This window comes from Sinohyriopsis cumingii, unplaced genomic scaffold (genome assembly GCF_028554795.1).
Source record: "Sinohyriopsis cumingii isolate HCF-2022 unplaced genomic scaffold, ASM2855479v2 utg001050l, whole genome shotgun sequence".
Lineage (NCBI taxonomy): Eukaryota > Metazoa > Mollusca > Bivalvia > Unionida > Unionidae > Sinohyriopsis > Sinohyriopsis cumingii.
In genome coordinates, this window is record NW_028315955.1 from 458457 (window position 1) to 482702 (window position 24246).

At 38.6% G+C, this 24246-nt stretch overlaps 1 protein-coding gene across 1 annotated transcript in view; it reads left to right on the plus strand.

Moving 5' to 3' along the window:
• LOC149772882 (angiotensin-converting enzyme-like) overlaps positions 1 to 24246 on the plus strand; it is a 122809-nt gene that overhangs the window by 95967 nt on the left and 2596 nt on the right. Inside the window, exons 31-36 of the mRNA XM_089947174.1 lie at positions 12172 to 12341; positions 14046 to 14170; positions 16952 to 17050; positions 19508 to 19652; positions 20435 to 20533; positions 23363 to 23485. Coding sequence (XP_089803300.1) covers positions 12172 to 12341; positions 14046 to 14170; positions 16952 to 17050; positions 19508 to 19652; positions 20435 to 20533; positions 23363 to 23485 — 761 coding nt within the window. The remainder of the gene's footprint in view (positions 1 to 12171; positions 12342 to 14045; positions 14171 to 16951; positions 17051 to 19507; positions 19653 to 20434; positions 20534 to 23362; positions 23486 to 24246) is intronic.

Consider the following 24246-nt stretch of genomic DNA (forward strand, 5'->3'; position numbering starts at 1 on the left):
ACCTAGTGCAACACATTGAGGAAGACAAGTTAAAGGATTACCAACATATTTTGCATGGAATCTACTTAGCGGAAGAGGAAACTCCTAAACGAAGTTTGAACTGTAGGTTACAGTATTCTAGATTTCCTACTGGAGAACGAAGATGTCTGGCTAGAAAGTACGTGTATTGCATCCGAAAAAAGAGAATATAAAGACAGGCTGTCATGCCGAGGTTTTTATCACATGTAATCCAACAGATTCCGTGGAAGGAACCCAATGACCATATTCAAACTGTGGATCATTACCATCGATTATTACGAGAACTGTATCCATTCAATTTGGGTCGACAAGTGGTGTGTGTCTTAGTAACTTGTTTTCTGGGATTTCGTTTACCAGCCGATTCTTTGTGGACTCTTTACGATCAGTACTTACCACATCCCCCATGGCCTTAAATGGTCACGAAAAACTTCTTTTGTTCAAAGCCTTGCGGTTTCATCTGGATACTTCTCGACCTCAACAGGAAAAAAAGATTCGTCAACTTTTAGCTACCCAAGACGTGTATGACGATGTGTGTGTAGCTTGTGACTTACATACCCATTGGACAGATGTCCGTGCCTGGAAATAATGCGATTTTGAGGCTTGAACCCAAGAAGTGGCCCAGTATGCACGAGAGTTGTTCAAGGAAAAAAGTTACTTTTCAACCCGTGTTAGTGACGGTTCCAGAAGAACCCGTCACCCAGGACGGGACTGTCGTGGACAGGCCTGAAAGACCCTTTCGAGAGGACACTTGTGTGACCTTACCCCCTAATATAGAACTGGTTAGAACATTACCCAAAACATGTTGTTGTACAGGCACTTGATTTTATTTTACGTTAATGGTTATCATGTGCCTTTTATCCTTGTACTTAAGCCTTTGGCTTTTATGTATTTTTGTCTTTCGTATTCATGTTTGAAAAACATTCAATAAACGTGTTCTGAAAAAAGTATATAAACTCTTGTTTTGTTTGTTTTCGTGTCACAAGTGACATTCCTCACACAATGGCTACCTCTGCTGTCTCTGCTCCCTCTTCCTCTACTGTCAAAGTCATCGACGAACACTTAGATCGTGCCAGATGGGAGGCTTTGTGTCTTCGCCATCCCTTTAACATGCTCATTGCTGGACCTAGCGGTTCAGGCAAAACCGAATTCGTCAAACGTTTGATCGAACATAAACATCATTTGATCGATCAGCCACCTCAACGGATCGTGTGGTGTTACAAAGAGTGGCAATCCGCGTACAGCCTCTTGCGAGAAAGTCAAGGCGATTCCATCGTGTTTGTGGAAGGCATTCCTAAAGAAGACGACGGCATCGTCTCTGACTCCCGTCAAACCCATTTGGTCATTTTTGACAACATGTTAGGAGAAGACGAAGAAGAAATTAAACTGTGGCTCACGCGCAAAGGGCATCACCGTAATGCCAGTGTCGTTTACATCACCCAAAATTTGTTTCAACAAAGTAAAGCCCATCGCACCATCAGTCTCAATGCGCATTACGTGGTCTTGTTTAAAAGCCCTCGAGATAAATCGCAAGTGCAAGTCTTAGCCAAACAGTTAGGAACGCCTTGGTTGACTCAGGCGTACGACGATGCCACTCAAACGCCGCACGCCTATTTACTCGTCGATTTGAAACCTACAACCCCCGAGGATTTGCGATTTCGTACTCACTTGTTTCACCACTGGTGCCAAGACGGAGGGCCTGTGCTGTACACGTCTCCGTCCTCGACTTCATTTCACTGCACATAAAAAAATCTATAAAGCCTCAGACCCTTTTCGTCTGTCTCACACAGTGTCAACATGACGTCCCTTGAGTCGCATCTTCCCGTCAAATTGATTCGTGCCTTGTTTGGCATCAGTCGAGAAAAAAATCCACAAATACGAGCTCGTGTCTTAGAAGCTAGTCTCAAAGAAGTCTTACGATGGTTCACGGTGACGGCACGTCAAATACTCCAAGGAATCATTCAGATTCCTCATCAAACCAAACGCTTTTTTGATCGAAACAAAGTCGCTTTGGTCCAACTGGCCGATCCCCGCATCGACACTCAAACCAAAAAACAAATCATTTTGAAACCTGGAGGGAGTGGTACTCTAGGAGGGGTCATCATTCGCTCACTCTTAAGATGGGATCCTAATGCCTCCATAGTTATCCACAAGAAAAAAGTTCAACGAAGCCCCAAGAAGAAAAAGAAAAACTTCTCCAGTGGCGGGACCCTCCTCTGACCAGACACCACCCCGAAAAAAGAAAAGAAGCCCCCAGAAAAAGAAAAGTCCACAGAAGAAAACTAGTCGCAAGAGTGGTACTTCTTCTTCGGCCAGGACGCAACCTTACACTCGCAAACCACGACCTGCCACGGCAGTGACACGGTCACCGGCAGCCTCACGTTCATCCACTTCTCCGTTGATGACACCAAGAACTGAAGAGTACTTGGAGACGTTGATCACACCAAGAACTTCTCCGTTGATGACCCCAAAAGAACTTCCCCAGTGGCAGGACCTTCCAATTTAGCGGCAGTGGCTGCTGCTCACAAAGTACCTTCTCCCAAAATCAAAGTCCATGAAAGATCGGGCATGTTACAAAGTTTGCTGGATTTGTCCAAGCAAGAACTGGCTCGATTTAGTCCGTTGCGTACCCCTCCACGATGTGTCATGCCTGTCCTCAAACTGATACGACGTAAAGACAATCAGTGGCGACGCGTTCCAGTATAAAAAAGACCTGTGACCAAGTCGGGGGTATCAGTGTGTTTTTGGTGCTCCTAAAGACTCAAAGATGTCACCCTCCAGAAAACCCCAAGTAAAGAAAAGAAAAGGACTACCACCACGTTTCGTCAAACATGGGGACATGTTACCTGTCCTGTCCAAAGCTTCTCCACCTCTCCGAAAAAAACTCATTCAATCAGCCTCCAAAGAGGTCATCGATACCGTGTACGAATGTTGTTTGAACATCTTGAAAGGCACGATCCCTTTGTCCAAACATCAGAAACAATGCTTAAGCAAACATCGTCACGTTCTTCGCCAAATGGTTCAAAAGAAAATTCCCATTCATCAAAAGAAGAAGATGTTGGTCCAACGTGGAGGCATTTTGCCCCTCTCGTTAGGCCCCATACTGAAAGGAGTCATGTTGGGAGGACTGGTGGGAGCAAGATAAAAAGGCCTTCGGAAGTCCCAAGATCTAAGAATCGACCACTGACAACCCCATGGAAGGACGAAAACTAGCTTTAGTGCCTTACAAACGATGGATGGAATACCATCGGTGGCAAGAACAACGCACCCCGCATTTACCTCCCAATCCCAATTTGAGCGAGATGTCCCAGTTACAACACGAATTGCAGTCCTTGATGGATCGCCAAGATTTGTCCGAAACAGAAAAATCGCAAAAGTACGGTCAACTTTTGCAACGACTGCAACTCTTTCACCAGAAAGCTTTAGACAAAACAGCTCTACCCACTCTGAAAGATTTTAAGATCTTGATGAAAAGTCCAGCACCATCACCAGTACCAGTACCAGTATCAGTACCACCAGTACCAGTGACCAAGACAGAAAAAGGAAAAGAAGAAGAAGAAGAAGGGTTTCAAACTCCACCAGAAAAAGTACGCAAGTTAACAACACCACCTACCTCCAGAATTGGATCGATTAAAAAGATGATGGCCACCCCTTCTTCATCACAAGAGAAAAAAAAAGTGAAGACAGAAGTGAAACAAGAACCGATATCCCCCGCTCAGACATCCTCCTCCTCTTCAACACCTATTGCTGGTCGCACACGCAAAGCATTGCAATCCAAGAAAATACCCCAAGAGAAAAAGAGTAGCATCCTCCAAGAGTGGGTGCCTTATTAACACACCAACCAACACAAAAAAGAAAAAAATGGAAAAAGCCTTAGCCAGCATTTACTACGATCCCTCGCATCTTGCAGGTTACGCAGGAGTTCAAAAATTGTATCGTGCTGCCAAAACGCGACTGAAAAGTCTCCGTTTACCTCAAGTGTAACGATGGTTACAAGAACAAGCTACCTACACTTTACACAAACCCATTCGACGCAAGTTTGCTAGACGTCGCACCCGAGTGGAAGGCATCGATCATCAATGGCAAGCCGATTTAGCCGATGTCTCTCATTTGGCCAGCTACAATCGTGGCTACAAATATTTGTTTTGTGTCATCGACGTCTTTTCCAAATTTGCCTGGGTCGTGCCCTTGACTTCGAAATCGAGCAGCGAGTTAGTGCGAGCCCTGCAACGGGTGTTGAAACAAAGCGGTCGTCACCCTCTTCGATGACAAAGGGACAAAGGCACCGAATTTCTGAACCAAGCTTTCCAAAAAGAATTAAAGAAACGTGACATTCATTTTTTTACCACCGAGAATCCCGAAACCAAAGCCAGCATCGTGGAACGTTTTCAACGCACTTTGAAAGAATGCATGTGGAAATATTTTACGCATCACCACACTCTGAAGTACATCGACATCTTACCGCACCTGGTGCAAGCGTACAACCAATATTACCATCGAAGCATAGGACGTGCCCCGCAAGACGTGACTCCCGAGAACGAAGTGTTGGTGTTTGAGCGCCTGTTTGGTACGTCCCCGACGAGGGCTGTCCCCAAGAAAAGTGGAGAGTTGGCCGTAGGAGATTGGGTGCGCATTGGCAAAACCAAACGCACTTTCGACAAAGGTTACTTACCTAACTAGACGACCGAATTGTTTCGCGTCACTGGACGAGTGCATGGCCGTCATCCTGCCGTCTATAAATTGGAAGACATGAACGGAGAAGTGCTCAAAGGAAAGTTTTATTTGCCTGAGTTACAACGTGTCACCAAAAAAGAAGACGACGTGTACGACATCGAAAGCATTCTCGAACGCAGAACTCGTAAAGTGGGCAAACGACGTGTCAAAGAAGTGAAAGTACGTTGGAAAGGATATCCACCCAGTTTTGATTCTTGGATCGACGCTTCGCAAGTCATCACTCCTCCTTCACCTAGTTCTTCTGTGCAAGATTTACAAAAACAACCCTTGTGGGTGTGGTGCGGAGAAGGTGTACCTAAAACGCAAATAGTCTTTTTCTGCCAAATCTTCGTGGTGTATTGTGTCATCTGGGCAGCCATTGCCAATCTGAGTTTGCAACAAGGAGACAAACAATTGTGGACCATTTTATTGAGCAGTTGCATCGGTTACCTACTTCCCAATCCCTCCCTGAAATTCTCTTCCAACGGGAACCACGGGAACCTTGTGTCCAGTGCCAGTGTCAGTGCCAGTCACCAGTCCAACCACAACCAGAACCCCATTTTGGGCGGAGACACGCTTCTGACTTCCAGTAACCCCTCGGACAGCCACAGAACTCTGCAATTATGAGCAATAGCAACCAACTTTACTTAACCTTACCCAGTGACAGTTCCATGGAGGTGTTTCCCCACAACACGTTGTGCTGTTACACGGCCAAATTACCTCAGGCCATCCAGTTAGATCACGAAGCCCATTGGGAAGTGGCTTTAGTAGAAATGATTCACCCAACACAAATCAAAAACATTACTGAAACTCAAAACACTTTTGACGTCGAAATTCTGGACCCAACAGTGCAGCATACCATGACGGCCACTTCTCAACATAAATCACTTGCGAAGACCCAAATACCACGCAGCAGCAGTGACGCTTCTCCTCCTTTTTACGTTTATGAATTTAAAATTAACTCAGGCCATTATTTTAGTGGTCAACATCTGGTGGAGGCCATCGCTGACAAATTCTATGCAGCATTTGACAAAGTTCTGACCGGACTAAGAAAACGTGTCACCATCGAGTACCACAAACAGTCTCACCGTCTACTCACCAAATTTCAAAGTGAGGAAAAAAGTATACGTATTAAATTTTGCCAACAATTGTATGACATTTTGGGTGGAGACCTCAATTTGGTCACGGATAAGCAGACCAAAAAGATTGAGAAAGCAGAGATTGACAGCGACGGGCATTTTGCAAGATATTTTCGTTTCCCGGTAGAACTGAACCAAGGACTGAATTTGATGTTCGTGTACTCCGATGTAGTGGAGTACAACGTGGTGGGACACACCTCCGTACCGTTACTGCGTGTCATTCCTTTCAAAGTAAATTCTGCCACGGCCACTGACGAGGAAGGTGGAAACACTTATCACGTCCACCGCGAATTTGTCCATCCTCATTATTTGCCTGTCAGCAAGTCGTATTTGGACACGGTCAACATTGCTATAAAAGGAGATTTGGGACAAAATATTCCATTCACCAAAGGAAAAGTCACGGTGAAACTCCATTTTCGAAAACGGTTCTCTCACGATTCGTAAGTCATGTATCCAGTGTACCGAGGGGTTGCTCGACAGCGAGGACACGGTTTAGGAGACATGTTAAAATCCACCTTTCGTTCGGTGGCTCCGGTGTTGAAACCGATGGTGACACGCGGATTGCACGCCTTGAAAGATGCGGCACTGACGCAAGGCAAAGAATTTCTCCAAAATGTCATCATCGACAAACAAAACCCCAAAGAAGCCTTCATGAGGGCAGGTAAAAATGTCTTGCTGCAAACGGGCAAAGACCTTTTGGACCGCCGAGACACACCTATAAATGCCCTGCACGCTACCGAGTCAGGCATTCAGCAAGGACAAGGCAGAAAGAGACGACGAATAAAACATCCTTTTACCAGACTTCAAGCGAGAAAGATCAAGAAAAGAAGAAGAACCGTTCGAGACTTAGACGTTTTCGATTATTGAGACACAGCAACAAAAAAAATGATGCACCGAGAGTCTTGTGCCTGTTCCAAGACGGAACTGGATCTGTTTGCCATGCCCCCTACCATGATGACCATGCAAGAATCCCAATCGGTGGAATTTCACCCCGTCTCCTCACTGGCCGATTCCGCTCCCATTGAGTTTGAAATCAAGGGACAGCCCGAAGATTACATCGATCTGAATAGCAGTTACTTGTACTTGAAAGTCCAAGTTCTAGATAAGTAAGGTAATAGAGTAGAAGACACTGAGAATATAGCTCCCGTCAACAATTTTATGCATTCCTTGTTCAGCTCAGTGGACTTGTACTTGAATAACAAACTGGTCAGCAGCAGCATGGATACATACCCTTACCGTGCCTACCTGGAAAATCTTTTGACGTACGGAATAGATGCCAAGAATACTCATCTCAATGCTTGTGTGCAATGGGAACCTGACGAAGCGGAGAAGTTAGACGCAACAGATGGAAGCAATGACGGCTTTGTGGAAAGAGAAAAGAAAATCTTAGATGGAAAGAGTTTAGAACTGATGGATCGTTTGCATTTGGACATGTGGTTGCAAGAGAAATATTTGCTGAACGGAGTCAATGTCCGCTTGAGACTGAATCGCAGCAGTGCCGCTTTCCATTTGTTGACTGATACTACTAAGAGTGGCAATCCCAAAAGCAAAATCGACGAGGCCAAACTCTACGTACGACGCGTAGAAGTGTTACCTAAAGTGGGAAATGACATCAGTCGGACGTTGAGCAGAACGACCGCCAAGTATCCCATACTACGCGTGGAAGTGAAAACCTTCACCATTCCCGCTCAACATCAGTCCATGATCGAAGATCATCTGTTCCAAGGACAGTTACCCAAGCGTTTAATCCTTGGCATGGTCCTGAATTCAGCCTTCAACGGAGACTTCCCAAAAAAATCCTTTCAACTTTCAACACTTCAACGTGAAGAAAATTGAAGTCAGTCGCGATGGCAAGACCTTGTGTACCCGACCTTTTGAACCTGACTTTACCAACAAAAATTACTTGAGATCGTACTTGTCCTTGTACGAAGCCACCGGCCAGTTAGGAACCAACACCAATCACGGCATTACGTACGAAGATTACGAAGGAGGCTATGCTTTGTGGGCTTTCGATTTCACTCCAGACTAGGGCAGCGACGAGGGACATTTCCACCCTATAAAATCTGGCCAGATTCGTGTGGAACTTCAGTTTAAAGAAGAAGTGAAAGAGACAGTGAACGTCATCCTGTATGCAGAATTCGATAATACCATAGAAATCAACAGTTTGAGAGAAGTCATTCTAGATTACTAGAAGCCATGGAAGACTGTTATCCCTCTTTACCTAATGGAGAAACTTTGGAGATGGAATGTGAGGAGACCGTGGAAGGAGAAGAATCTCAAGACAAAGACGAAGAAGATATCATAATGAAGTCAAGATGGCCAGAACAAGAAGCCCATTTAGTCTGCTGTTTTGCCAAACACTTGGTGGAAAAAATGACGGAATTGATTAAGAAAGAGTGTTATGGATGTCAAAACGATCATCCCAGTCAAATTCAACACGATAAATGCCTGATGTTGAGTCAAGAAGAAAAATTGGACAAGTACCTGGACGAAGCTTGGAGTCTCATCTCGGACGAAGACGTGTTACATCAGTGGTATAAAGACTTGCGTGAACATTCTTGTCCACCATTAACCACTCAAGAGATCCATCGTATCGAAGCTCTCCTGAATCAGAGTGAGGAGACGAAACGAAGAAACGATTATTTGTCAGACATTTTCAAGCAAAAAGTCAGGATCGAACTGATGACATATTATTACCTGTGAAGAAGAAGAAGAAAAAAAACACAAAACAATGGATACCTGGGAACTTTATTACCTTTTGAACCACAGTTCGTACACGGCTTCATGGAATCCTGTCGTCTGTGCTAAAGATGAACTTCCTCATCGCAAACGTCAAGACCATCAAGCTTATGTCATCAACACGGACGACAGTCATCTCCCAGGAACCCACTGGGTAGGCGTCTACTTTCCTCAAGAAGGATGTGTGGAATATTTCGATTCGTACGGATTGCCCCCTTTGGAAGACGATATCATTGACTTTATGAGAAGAAATGCTCAGACCACCCGATTCAATAATGTGAAATTACAAGGCACAGATTCCTTGGTGTGTGGACAGTACTGTGTGTATTTTCTGCATCATCTCAGCCTGGGCTATTCCTTAGAACATTTAGTGGCTCATTTTGATCCTCGTTCTTCTTCTAGAAACGATGTGAAAGTAGATCGATTGTTTTGTGACCATTATGCTTATCTTTTGTCTCAAGCTAGGAAACGTAGTGTCCATCAATGGCCTAATGATTTTCAACAGTGGAAATCACAATTTCATGCACAACGTTGTCAGCCCTGTTTAAGGTAGACTGTCAATTGAGAAAAAAAATGTTTGTCATTTGAAGAAAAAAATGTTTGATGTTATAATGTTGGATTATTGTTAAAAAAATGTTAGAGTTGTTGTTGGTTAGTGTTAAGTGATTTTTTGAATAAAAAATGTTGTGTTTTGAAAAAATGTCTTTGTGGTTTGTTTAGCTATAAAAAATGTTGGATTGATGCTCTTTCACTTCTTACTATCCCTCTCATGACACTCACTGAACGTTGCGGCTCGAAAGCCGTGTGGGGGATGTTTTCCTTCACGTCCGCGCTTTGACTTTAAGAACCGGGGCAGTTTCCAGTCTAACCATCCATTTTCGACTCATCCTCCTACGAAGATGTGCTCCAAACTAGCTAAGCTAAACGAAGCCTACGTGAATTTGCATAGGGTCAGACACAGTCTGATACCGAAGCCAGAAGAGATAGAGAATGTGAGAATGCTAAAAGTCACTGAAGACCTGATAGAAGAGCTCTTCAGAGAAGAAGTGAACAGGGAAAAAGAAGAATGGACAGAGAAATACAGACTTCAGAGACAGCAGCAGCAACAGCAACAGCAACAACAACAGCAGCAGCAGCAGCAACCTGAAGCTGACAGAGGCTTTGTCGATTGCCGTATTGACACCAAAGAGTTCTTCTTCTCTTTCCGAAGAAGCAGACCTATCGCCAGAAAGTCTATCCTCAGAGGACATCGCATTCTTAGAAACTAAAACAAGATTGCCATAGCAAACAAAAAAAAAAAAAAAAAAAAAAAAAAAAACAGCCCTTTTCAGGGCTACCCCAATACTCTAGAAAAGAAATAACTATCCATTTGCCAATGTGTGTAGGTAGAGTAGTGTGAAAATAAACACTAACTCTTTTTAAAAAATGTGAGGGTATGTGTTTGTGTGTTTGTGTGTTTGTGTTTGTAAGTGCTCACGTACGTTGGTGTGGATAGTAGATTAAAATGATGTCTTATTTGGTGTTTGAGGTGTAGATTTGGGGTTAGATTGGACTACTTTTGCGTATGTGGATAGTCTATTGAAGTGGTTAATAACAAAAATTTTTTAGAATAGTAATGGGTAGCATAAAAAAGTGAGTGAGTGTTTCTTTTAGGTCCGCGCGTTGTTTGGTCATGATCTAGGTAAGATCAATTTTATGTTTTTAGGGGATGTTTTCCATCACGTCCGCGCTTTCACTATAAGAACCCACAGTGTTGGTCGTTCGCACCATTCTACGGAATAACGGAAAGAAAATGGTAGCTGTATCTGACCTGTTCAACAACTTAAAGGAAACATACTATTGGATGATAGACAGTGAATACGTAGTGGAAAGAATTGAAAGAGAATGGAGGATAAAAAACAGTCTGGACCTTGCTAACAAACTAAAAGTAGCCAGGGAGAAGATAGAGGAGTTAATAGAAGAAGAAGTGAAGAAGTTGAGAGGGTTAATTAATCCTGCATATGTCAAAATTGGAATGTTAAAAGAGGCCTTGGATAATGTTGTAGAAGTAAGGTGCTTTTTGGAAGGAATGGTGAAATGGCTAGATTTGCCCTTTGTCAAAAGAGGTCTGGAAAAGCTGAAGAAAGCTGAAGAATTAATAAGAAAAGTAATGGTGGAAGAAGTAAAGAAGATAAAGGAGACATGGAGTAAAGAAAGAAAGGATGAGGAAAACAGAAAGAAACAGACAGAGTTTGAGAGGCTGAATCAGAATTGGATAAAAGTTCAGGAAAAGTTTAGAGCTCAAGGCCATCCTGACTGGATGCCAGAAACGGAGAAAAAGAAGACAGGAATAGTGACAAAAGTGAGAAGATGGTTGAAGAAGTGGAAGTGTTAGAAGAAGAAGAAGAAGAAACCCAAAGGCCCTTTTCAGGGCCACCCATATTTCTCGAAAAGAGAATGACTTTTTAATTGCCTACCCCTTTTTTAAAAATTTTTTTTTTTAAAAAAAAAAACCCATGTTCAATTCCCCTTGTCCCTAGACAAGCCCAAACTCTATTCCCCCATCTTAATTTCCCTTGTCGCTAGACAGACCCACACTATAGTTCCATGTTAAATTCCCCTTGTCGGTAAAGTGACCCACGATTTTTCTCCATGTTAATTCCCCTTGTCGGTATATTTGCCCACGATTTTTCGCCATGTTAAATTTCCATTGTCGGTAATCTTACCGGGGGGGGGGGGTCTGTAATGCTAATTCCCATTGTCGGTAAAGTGCCCCCATTCACTACTAGCACCTTGACAGTAATATTGAAACATAAAGTATTATTGAAATAAAATTATTATACACCCAATTCATATTACTTGATCAGTGAATAAGGTTTAGAAATCGATATGTCCGAATCGCACACACTTTGCATTTATTTAAGGCATTTTTATTGGCCTCCGCGCGTGGATACCCTTCGATACAAACGAATCAATTTTTCATAAGTATCAGTCGAGGTAAATTTTATTAACATGTTATAGAAACTATATTTGCAATCGAAATATCATGTAAACATTATGAAGCCGTATTCGTCTTTTGTTCGTTTAAAGAAAGGTTGTTATTTGGGGTTTAATGCCATTTCTCAGCGCAAGGTAGGCTTTGCATGGCGGCCGGAATAACTGGTCGAGGAAGAACATGGGGAAAACCCCAGCAAGAACCACCGACCCACGGGAAGCTATTGATACATTTTGCACGTACCCAAATTAACTGAATATGAGACTCGAGCCAAAAAGGACAAATTTGTAGAAAGCAACTCTTTTAATAGGGCGTATAAGTATGCATGGGTCTCAAGACCTCAACGTGTCTCTAGGCCTAAAAAGAACCCTCGACTTTACCAAAGTCTGAGAATAAATTTATTTATATTTGTTTAGTCCTATTTGAAACGACATTCTGTTTCCCCCAATGACATATTTTTGGCAATAGACATCCGTAATAAGCGAATTCACTTTTTGTATTTAGAAACAAATTTATTAAAAAGTCCAATAATCATGCGTTGTCATCCATCCAGTGCAATTTAAAAAAAAAATTAAAAATAAACTATTTCAGGGCTTTAACGCAACAATGATGTTTAGAACGGCTGAGGAATTCTTTACTTCGCTTGGTTTGGAACGGATGCCACAGAACTTCTGGGACAATTCCATGATAGTGAGGCCGGAAGGGCGAGACGTCGTATGCCATGCATCTGCTTGGGATTTCTACAACGCTAGAGACTACAGGTAGAATAATGCTGGTTTGCAAATTTTCTTGTCGAAGTTTCTAAATTTCATTTTAAACCTTGACATGTCTTCTTTTGCCCCGAGTCAAAGTTACTAAGGACCGCTCTCAGCCCATGTTTGATTTTCGATCTTGGATTCATTGTTCTTTGAATTTCAAGTTGTATTTTACATTCAATGCACGGAGTTAGGCCCATTAAAAAACTAAATTTCTCTGTACGATCCGTACAAAATGTAGTGGTACTGTATTTTTAAAAATCATTTGAAAAATATTATTTAAATAGGCATATAGCAAATTAAGTCTGTTGACGCAAAATTTGTCATCAGTTAAGGGTAGATAAGAAATATTTATGGTATATTTCGTTTGCTTTGTTTTTGTCACATGCATTAAACAGTAACTACCATATCAAAAGGATCGCGTGATATGTATTGCTTATCAGCCGATTCCGCAAATCCATTGATGCAAATGTGCATTAAGGTATTGTTAGACAAGAAACATATACGGTGTTTTTTGACTGCTTTGTTTGATGAAAAAGAACTGGCTGATTTGGTTGAGCGCCTCGACACAACCTCCACAGCATACGATATGGAGAATAGCGCCGAGAAAACCAAACTTATGACAAATAATACCAATGGCATCAGTGAAGAAATAACGTTCAGTAGACAGAATCTGCAACGAGTCACACGCTTCAAGTACTTGGGATCAATTATCACAGATGAGAACTCCAAAACAGAACTACTCTCCAGGATTGCCCAGACAACAGCAGCACTAACAAGGTTGAGGCCAATATGGAAAGATACCAACATTGCTCTTGGTTCCAAAATAAGGCTGATGCGCTCGATTCTCATATCCATCTTTCCGTATGCTTGCGTAATATGGACGCTCACATCAGATCTACAAAGAAGGACTCAAACCTTCGAAATGAGATGCTACCGCAAGATCTTGGGCATCTGATACATTGACCATGTAACCAACAAAAACGTCCACAACAGAATCCAACGAGCCATTGGATCTTATGAATACATCTTCTTCACTGTAACAAAGCGCAACCCGAAGTGGTACGTTCATGTCTTAAGAGCATCTGGACTGGCAAAAACAATTTTGCAAGGCACACTGCGAGGGTGCAGAAGAAGAGGTAGACAGACAAAAAGGTGGGAAGACAACATAAAGGGGTGGACAGGCATGGGATTTGAAGATTCACAAAGGGCAGTATAGAACAGAGAAAAAATGGAGAGGATTGGTTATGTAGTCAACTGTGGTGCCACAACGACCTCTTTGCATTGAATCCAAGTCAAACCTTATATATGTTACCTCTAAATTAATTAAACTGGAAGGTCATGTGTAAAGTCACATTGCGTCATCCGGGTGTCAATTCTTCAGACATCACAGTAGTTAATTGTGAATTTTACCCTTAAATGCATCTTGTAAAATTATTTTATTTGTGATAATACTTGTTTCGAACCTCCATAGTTGTTGTAGTCGATAATCTTGGTAAATTTCATATCTAACAGTTCTCAAACATTTCTGCATGTCACATTTTCTCGGTACCTGCACCCGCGCACACACATTCATATTCATAAACTTGCACCAGCACACGCTGCCACAACCAGTTACATTCCATGTTTGCTATAAATTATTGAAAACAATGTACTAGCTCGATTATATTGATTGTAAGATTTAATGTTATTTATCCTCCAAACTTGTAGAATAAGGATGTGTACAGTGGTCAGCATGGAAAGTTTGATTGTAATACATCACGAGATGGGTCATATCCAATATTTTCTACAGTACCGAAACCAATCTGTTGTTCACAGAGGCGGAGCGAATCCGGGTAAAACATTTTATTTTCTCTCTTGTTTCAATGATATATGACTTCTTCTGACTGCATTTTATAGGTTGATTCCATTTAAAACGATCATTCCGTGCGGAGAATTTGGCAAAACAGTAATGACAGCTTTTTTAAAAAAAATACGTTTTGTTTTTAAATCATAACAGTTACATTAAAACTATACAGATTTGTAAATTAAAACAAAAGCAGATTTGAAAATAAATTAATCGATAACATTTCTTTCAAGTCATTTTAAATTAAAAAGAAATGTTCCTATGATACATACTGGTATAAATACCATCAGTGTTAAGGGGTGGTGGTGCTTTAAGCCAAAGGGAGGTAACTTATACAATAAACTATAGATGATTTCTCAAATACGAAGAGTTAGAATATACACCAGCTATAAAAAAAACGAATCCAGTCTCATCGACAACTGCTTATCACTGGAACATATTATAAAGCGTAACGTCGAAACGTTGAAAATAGCGATTGCAAATGGAACCAAACTAATCAGAGCTATGAAAGTGTTCTCTATAGGCCTCATTGCCATGTTAATAATTGTGACGGTCCATTACTGATGTAGATTAAAACAAAGGTTCAACATCTGTATACCTAGCACAACAAGTAGAACTATTTTTCTCCAGAAGGACATTGTTTTATAATCATTGCCAAAGTTACAATGCATTCATTTCCCTGCTCTGTTTGTTTAAGTACTGCGAAAGATATAACACCTTTGTACCCAGGCACATAATTTCAAAGTAAATGTGAAACTACAACGCTTTTGTACCCAGGCACATTGTTTCAGAGGACCTGTAGAAGCCAAACCATATATGTCTAAATGCAGCTCATGTGAAAGTAATTGTACAAACACCTATTTATTATTTTAACTTGTTTCTCGAACCGACGGAAATATTCACTGGGCTACAACTTCAGTACGGATTATTAAGCTTAGGGGACTAAATATACAAAATTTTATCTAGATGAGAATTTAACCACGTGATTGGAACGTAATCTGTGATTAGAAATTATACCTGCAAAGTATACAGCTATCACCAAAGAATAGTAAATGTTCTGTCGGCTAGACTTTAGCCTGATTTTAGGTATGAAATCAGTAATTAAAACAAACTATATGTAAGTAACGAACATATGGACTTTGATTAATTGTAGGCTCAGACTTGGTGTATGTGAAACCTTGCGAGTAACTTTGTGTTCTTCCTCTACCAGTTATACTGGCCAACATGTATAGTCTATTATGCGTTGAAAGATGGTGTTAAACCAAGACAACAACAAAACAGTTACATTTAGTACTATTTGTGGTATATCTTTGATAGTCCGGCAGCCAGCTCAGCACATGTGCACTGTTACGTGTCCATTAATGTCAAAGATCAGAACAAAGTAAAAAACTTCCAATAAACTAAAATTTTCCTTTCTCGGTAAATTTTAGGAAGGCATTTTATCTTTACAATTCTTCTTAAGATATCGTATCCACCCGTTTTACATCTTTGCCAGAGTAACCCAAACTGAAAAAGGGCGAATGTAAAATTACAAAATCTCGTTACAATACGAGGTTTGAATTATTATGATCTCTCTTTCCATTTAATATCGATAATAAAAACTATACGTAAACATGCATTTACAATGCTAACGACGTTATGAAGAGTTTTGTGTTACTGTCTGAGAAAATGATTAGATCTCATTTGGGGTATTGTCAAGTTGAAGAAATTCGACAATTTTCAGTTAAGTAGTTGAAAGTATTTATTAATTACTTTTCTTGAGAATAAATAACTACAGTTAGAGTTCTGTAAAATGTACTCACACGTTTTTGTTCTCTCCATAAGTTGACAACTTTGGATTTCGTTATGGTAAAGGTTTTTGCAGGTAATTATTAGTTAATAGAAGTTTACATAGGTATGTTGATCACAAACGATATTCCTTTTGATAGTTATATATTTCGATGGATGAAGATTTCATTTTCAACTAGCTTAAGACATGGGTGGGCAAACTACGGCCATCGGGCCGCATGCGGCCCTCCAAGGGCTTTCATGCGGCCCGCCAAGGGTTTTCATGCGGCCTAGGAACAAGTCATCATTCGCACCTACTCTGTTTATGTTACTTTGTTTATCAAATAAATGTGTTTCTTTTGAAGTTTAAGTTTAAGTTTTCAAATATTAACATCAAATTAACAACTGAAAATTATAAACATGTTATTTAGAAAAACCTTTTGTTTTTGGTATTTCAAATATTATTTATTTTACTTAATGAACTATGCGGCCCGCGACAAGGTGTAAATTTGTGTATGCGGCACTTGCACTGGAAAGTTTGCCCACCTCTGGTTAAGACATGATATTTAGGAATCGAGACCAGTTCTGTCTTGTATTCCTTTTAAGTCTTTTTTAAATTAGAGTAATTAGGAAACACACATCGTAAAATGTTTACTGGACATTAACAACTTCATTTAAAATTATGTAGAAAGAATGGGTCGGATTGTATATGAATTTGTAAGATTAAAGCTGTGAAATAGCTTTCTAATGTTCTTTAGCATAACAACACCTTATCATATACGATAGCACCTTTATGCTATCACTATTGCTCCTCGAGTTCATGATTCTAACCTTAATCTACCTTTTGTGTGGTAAATGCTAAACATAACATTTTATCTCTGTTGCGTTTACGTATTTTCCTCTCTGCCATTTGTACGCAATAGTATATCATTGAAAAATAAATCCCTTGAGATGACATTAAAACATCGTCATTTTGATAATATTTTGTTTCTGCTTTCAATAGGATTTCATGAAGCAGTTGGCGACGTGATCTCATTGTCCGTCTCCACACCTAAACACCTACGGAAAATAGGATTGTTACCCGAAGGTCCAGACGACGAAGGTAAGAGACACCAACAAACTGTATTCCTTTTAAAGTCAATCAAACTAAACGTTTTAAAATACCGCTGTGTAATGATTGGCTCATATAGTCTCAAACATAATCACAAACTGAAAGGCTTTATACTATTTAGGCTTGGTTATGAATAATGAAATATGCAATGAAGGACATTACATAAGTGCATATATTGAATAAACTTTATGAAGTGAGTTGAATAACCTTTATCTTTTACCTACTTGCTGTGATAAAGTTTGTATTGTAATTGCTTTTTTGTATTTTTTACCGTTTAAAAATGAGGATAACTTAATATAGAAAATTTGATATTGGGTCCTTAACGTGATGTGATTAACGATGCATGTACGATATATGGTGACAAGACGCGATATATCACTTTGTAGCATATCAAAAGTCTCATGACGGTGTCTCCTTGTGATCAATGCAAATTCTGAAAATATGTTTTTACCTTTCATCTTTTTTATCTTCTTTATCGTCGATTACTGATGCTTAATTATCTTTGCGGCTTGTGTTATTCAGCGATTATCTATATGGCAAGGTCCGTTAAACTCAATGAGAAAAGATGTAGGTACGACGATAATTTCCTGGAGAAAAATATAATGATTACATTGATTTAGAAAATATTAGGTTTTTTTCTACCTCGAAATTTACGCTTTTAATGGACATGACTGGTATTGGAGTCTCTCTAAAGCTTGCTTCACTTATATGCTAACCTGTAGTAGTTCTCTCGGTTTCAAAACTTAATTTGTCACCATTTCGAAATTGACGGTGTCCACGGTATCCTCCGGTTTACACAGAATACCCATCCATGTCCCCCTTCCACAGGACTCACACCCATAACTACACCTCATCGCATCAACCTCTGAGCCGCAGACATTATATAGTAATATGAACTAGGCTATGCCTAGTAGAAGGCAAACCAGCGTCCATCGTCTAATGATACGTCTACCGACTGGGTGCTTCGGCATAAACGGCAGGACCACACAAGATATCACATAAGAGCTCAAGGCAATTTTGTCTGCACATTTCGTTTCATTCGCCATATCACAAAGAGAACAAGTTCAAAGATGCTATGTCAGCTGTGTGATTTGGCAGCTTACAGTTTATGCCACACGAAACGATAAAGAGATACTATTTAATTGTTATAAATGCAGTATTGAACCCATTTACTAGAATGTTAACTGATTGTCTTGTTTGTATCTCTCTGTTCATCTTTTATTTTTTTTCTTGAAAATCTTGTCAGCAGGGAATAGTCTCCCCTATTGAATGAGTTATTTTGTCGTGGAAGAATTTCCACAGGCATTTACGCCGGATCATGTTCCGGAAAGAAAATTCCTTGCAAGGCTCACACTCTTTATAGCAGCAAGTTGAAGAAAGAAATAAGTATGAGGTAAAATGTATCTTTTTTAAAACAAAAAAAACAAAATCAGGAAGCCTTGAAAGCATTTCGTAAAAAAATCATAACAATAGTATGTAAATTATCGTAGAAGAAAAAAATTTCAACAAACAAGCTAATGAAATAAAAATGAAATAGCATCATTACCCCTCCCCCACAGAAGGATAAATAAATTAATAAAAAAGAAAAAGAAAAAAAAAATGATTGCTGTAATTACGTTAGTTAAACAGAAAACACTTCTTAAGTATCTTAGAATACCTTTAAGACAGCATTACTGTTTTTTCTGGTTCTTTTTATATTGCTGTCTTAAACATTCAAGTATTAATAGATTTACAAGTTTACGCTCCCCAAGCTGATTTTGGTGGTGAAAGAATTCAACTTCAGTCACAAAATGGTCGTATCATTTCTTCTGTAGAGAGAAATCGAGATTTCTTAGGTTTTTAAAAGAACGCTTTTGCAAATGTTACACGATACTACAAGTGTTCTTGATGCCTTCATGTATGTATGTGAGTGTGTGTGTGTGTGTGTGTGTATGTATGTTGATATGTATGTATGTATGTATGTATGTATGTATGTATGTATGTATGTATGTATGTATGTATGTATGTATGTATGTGTGTATGTATGTATGCATGTGTGTGTGTGTGTGTACGGACGTACGTACGTACGTACGCACGCACGCACGCATGTATATATATATATATATATATATATATATATATATATATATATATATATATATATATATATATATATTATATTACATAGATAGATAGATACTAACACACACATGCATCAGTATAAGATTGCTGTTATTTTGTATCCGATTAGGAAGAAAGTGTTGACTATAAAAATGTTCAAGACAATACCTTGAATTTTATTGTCTATAGTTCATTTGTTGTTTCAGGTGAAATAGGTCTGATCTAATTGAACTCTTACCTTAAGAGGCTAACAATTGAATACATTTATTAAGCAATGAAATACGCATCAAGCTGGATTTCCAATAATGGTTTGATATAATGTTTTAAATAATTTGTCTATCTTTTTAGAGAATGACATTAATTTCTTGATGAAAATGGCCCTGGAGAAAATAGCATTCCTCCCTTTTGGTTATCTGATTGACCAGTGGCGATGGAGTGTCTTCAGTGGTGAGACTTTAGACAAAGATTACAACAAGAAATGGTGGGATCTGAGGTATTGATTTTTAAGGCGATATCAATTATAACCTTGTCTTAACTCCACCCACAAAGAACCCCATAACAAAAAACAGACGAAAAAACAAGAACATAACCGTATACAAACTGGCATTCGAAAGGCAAACAAACAAATAAATCGTGCAAGAAGTTCGACTTCAAGCATCAGTGACTCAGTTTTTAAGTAACCTCTGGCAATGGGTTTGCTTCATTTCGCTTGAAACATTAAAGTCCTGTCATCTGATTATAACATATTCTTTGCTGGCAGGAAGGCCCATACATATTCATATTTAGCGTGTATTTGGTTTGAGCACATATCATATTCCAATTGTAGAATCTGTCCTAAGTCACACTTGTTTAGAGGGATACATAACTGAGATAATTTCAGCCTCTACAGTAAACATTTACTGCGTTGAGTTGGTCCGAATTTCAATGTAATTTTGAATTCCATTTGTCAGATTATATTTTATATTGTTAAGCTAAGCAGCTTAGAAAAGCTAGCATTTTCGTCAATCATATGGCAATCTGAACACAACCGTTTGCCTTTTCGATATCGAAAGTTCTTAAAATGAAATATAAGACATACGAAATCTTAACTAAACTTTGTCTTTACTTTCAAAGAAAACATTACATACACAATTTCTCAAGGTTATGTAATTATTTACCATATTTATAATCGCAATGGTGTGTAATGCAGGAAATACCCTAAACACATTGTTATACGCGGGTTTGAAGACCACACAATATTATCTTAGATCAAATGTACCATCTTGTCTACTGCAGATGTAAATACCAAGGTGTATCTCCTCCAGTTAAAAGAACCGAGGAAGATTTCGATCCAGGGGCCAAATATCATGTTGCTGCCGATTATCCTTACATTAGGTGAGAAATGCTCTTCAGTGCTATATTTCAAGGGAGAGAAAAACATAGAAATAAGGCTGCACAAAATTTGTATCTCCCACTGTTGACGGCTACAATACTGAAGTTCAGTGGTTGTTGATGCAAATCAAATAGAAAGTCCAAAATGTATCGAGTTCCAGTTCCAGTGGTATTTCGTTTCAAGTAAATTACAATATTGAAGGTGCGGATGTGCATGTAGTCTGGAATGTGCTAATGTGCCAATGACATCGCATGTGACGATCTGTTAGCACTCTTTTGATGTACAACTATAACATTACCTAAAATGTCATATAATAAATTCGCTATAATTGTAAATTAACGATTTAGTCCCAGAAGTATTAGTGAGCACGATGTAATTCAAATGAATGATTTAAATAAATAAATCCACCAAAACTAAAAACTGAACACAAAAATAAGACTGACTTCGCTTCGGATGTTAACATACATATAATGTATGCCAGTCTCCCTTCTGAAACATTTAATGTTGTGAACAAGTTTAGACATGATTAAATGGAAAACTGCTGTCTTATATTCATATAAGAATAAACATGTTTGCCTCCATTAATAATGATCTGAATATATCATAAGAGAAATGTTATCTGTATAATATGCTGTTTACAAAAGAAATATACCCTAGTTAGGTAGACTATTAACGTTATTTTGGACTACGGTCAATTACAAGATATAGATATACATATACATTGCAGATAATCAATGAGAAAAGCAATAAACAATACAAATTAAATAAACATATCACTAGTTAATGGCAGTTTATTAATACAATGAAACACATGCATCATCGTGGTCAAATCTGTCTCAGTATTCTTAAAAGGTTTACCTTTTAGAATGGTTATGATGAGGGCTAAAAGTTATTATAACAAGAAAGATTTGTCTACTATTAAAACAGGGACTAAGACAGGCTTATGTAAGGAAAATGTTATCACACCGACCCTACGCAATTTCCTGTGACATGCGCGTTCTGAGTCAGCATTTCGTCAAAATTTGGGTTTTAATTTATAGGTGCAACCTACAACCTCTCTTAATTTCATTTTCAAAAGCCAAATATAATAATGGAAATATAAGTGAAATGACAGAAGCAGCCTGCCTTTATTCGAAATGTCAACTAATTATATTTTTTGTCCCAGTCATTACCGTCACATATTTACATAATGAATCGTGTGTATCCCAATTATTGCCTTCACATATTTACATGATGAATCGTGTGTATCCCAATTATTGCCTTCACATATTTACATAATGAATCGTGTGTATCCCAATTATTGCCTTCACATATTTACATAATGAATCGTGTGTATCCCAATTATTGCCTTCACATATTTACATAATGAATCGTGTGTATCCCAATTATTGCCTTCACATATTTACTTTAAACAAAAGTAGTGAACTGTGTGTATACCAATTATTACCTTCACATATTTTACATAAAGATGTGTAGTGAATCATGTTGTATCCGAATTATTGCTTTCACATTTATACATAAATATGAGTAGTGAATCGTGTGTATACCAGTTACTGCCTTCACATATATGACATAAAGATTAGTAGTGAATAGTCTGTATGCCGAATATTTCCTTCACAGTTTTTGCATAAAGATGAGTAGTAAAACACGTGTATCCCAATTATTTCCTTCACAAATTTACATAAACATGAGTAGTGAATCCTGTTTATTTCAATCCTGACCCTTCATCTAATTTACATAAACATGACTAGTGAATCGTGTGTATCCCAATTATTGCCTTCACATATTTACAAAAACGTTTAATAGCGAATCGCGTGTATCCTAATTATTGCCTTCACATTTCTTACATAATGATGAGTAGAGAATCCTGATAATCCCAATCCTGACCTTCGCATATTTTAAATAGACATGAGTAGAAAATCGTGTGTATCCCAATGATAAGAAAAGTTGATTACATTTAGATTAATTAATTTCCTAGTAGAACTAAAATTCAGTCGTAAATAAATGATGTTACACAGATCAATACACGCATTTGTTTATTTATATTAACTATATCTTTAACATTACATAGTCAATATGGCCTTTGAAACGGACGCTCAATCGATTTCCTTATCGCATGCCCAAATTGGAACTGTTTACACGTTTTCAGTTATGTCCGCCTGACAGGCTTATAGGAGGATCTCAGTTGAACTTTATAAATATCATTACGTTTTTAATCTAAAATTCCACTTATACTATATAAGAAATATGGGTTAGTTGTATAAGGATGGGCATAGATTAAATCTGTACCTGTATTTGCTTTTTGTTCTGAATGGACCTCATCTTGTCCCTACGATACTCTTTCTCATTCTATTTCTCTCCGAGGGCTCGAACAAACGTACATTTGGTATTTTAAGCTCTATAATTCTGTAGTAGCTATTTAATATAAACTAATAAAGCATCTATTGTGTTAACATTCTCGTTTGACTATGTATCAGCTAGATATGTAGATACTGTCTTAGCCCGTGGCATTCACCATAAACACAATTCGTACACATGAATTTCAGATCTTTCTTACGTCCTTTGCTAACGGTCTCCACTCCCATATATGTCTTCCTTTCTCTTCCGTTTATTCTCCAGTTATCCATGCAGTTCAATACATGTGCGAAAACCAGATAAACAGATTTGCTTAATTATTATTTGGACCATTCGTTAGCGCATAATCTCTTCAAATCTATACAAAGGAAGTCTCTAAATCTGAGTTCCTTGTGCAATGAAATTCTTAACAATATTAAAAGGAATAAAATATGCACCAAATCCAAAACTTTGCAGTCGACTTGCTTTCTTTCCAGATATTTTGTGAGTTATGTAATTCAGTTCCAGTTCCACAAAGCTCTTTGTAAAGCTGCCAATCAAACTGGACCACTGCACAAATGTGATATATACAGGTCTAGGCAAGCAGGGAAGCTTCTGAGGTAACTACCGGGTTGATTTTGTGTTTACTCTGTTAAGCACTTTAAAGTTTATATTTAAACATAATTGTACATGTTTTTATATCTCAGAGATGGAGTTTTTAACAGAAACAAGATCAAGAAATAATTTATCATGTATTACAGTTTATTTTAGCGGTATCGAAATTCTGTACGTAGGATATTAGGATGTTTCTGGGGTATTTTGGCTTTAGGTTGCTTTTCTTGGCTTATCAGCCTTGCTACTATCCTAATATGTTACGAATATTCACAAAAGCGTTATCGTCGCGAGAGGCCTTTTCCTTGCCAATAGAGCGACAATAAAAAACGGGGAAATCAACTTCTTTCATATTAAATTGTTATAAACTGAAAAAGAGAAGCATTCTCAAAACATGTATCTTTCTAACTGTATAATCAAGATATTAATATTAATATATTAATCAGTAATCATATAATCCACTGAAAGTAATCATGAACCATATATGTGTTCTTTTCTTACAAAAGTCGCATGGATTTCTCTGACGTTTGAGTCTGTTGAAACTGATAAATCTGTGACATGTTTTACATATTGTATGCCTGCTACATCTGTTAAATTTGTTACAACAGTTCCCGGGAAGCAGATTAACAGTATTCTAATTTCAGGCAGAGAAATAATTATTTTATATAAAGCTAAAGTTCAGATTGCTCAGTAATGAACATCATCTTTGCAAAATCTATAGGAGAACTCAAGGTTGTGCTGGTGGATGTTGCTATTGTTGTCTTTTATT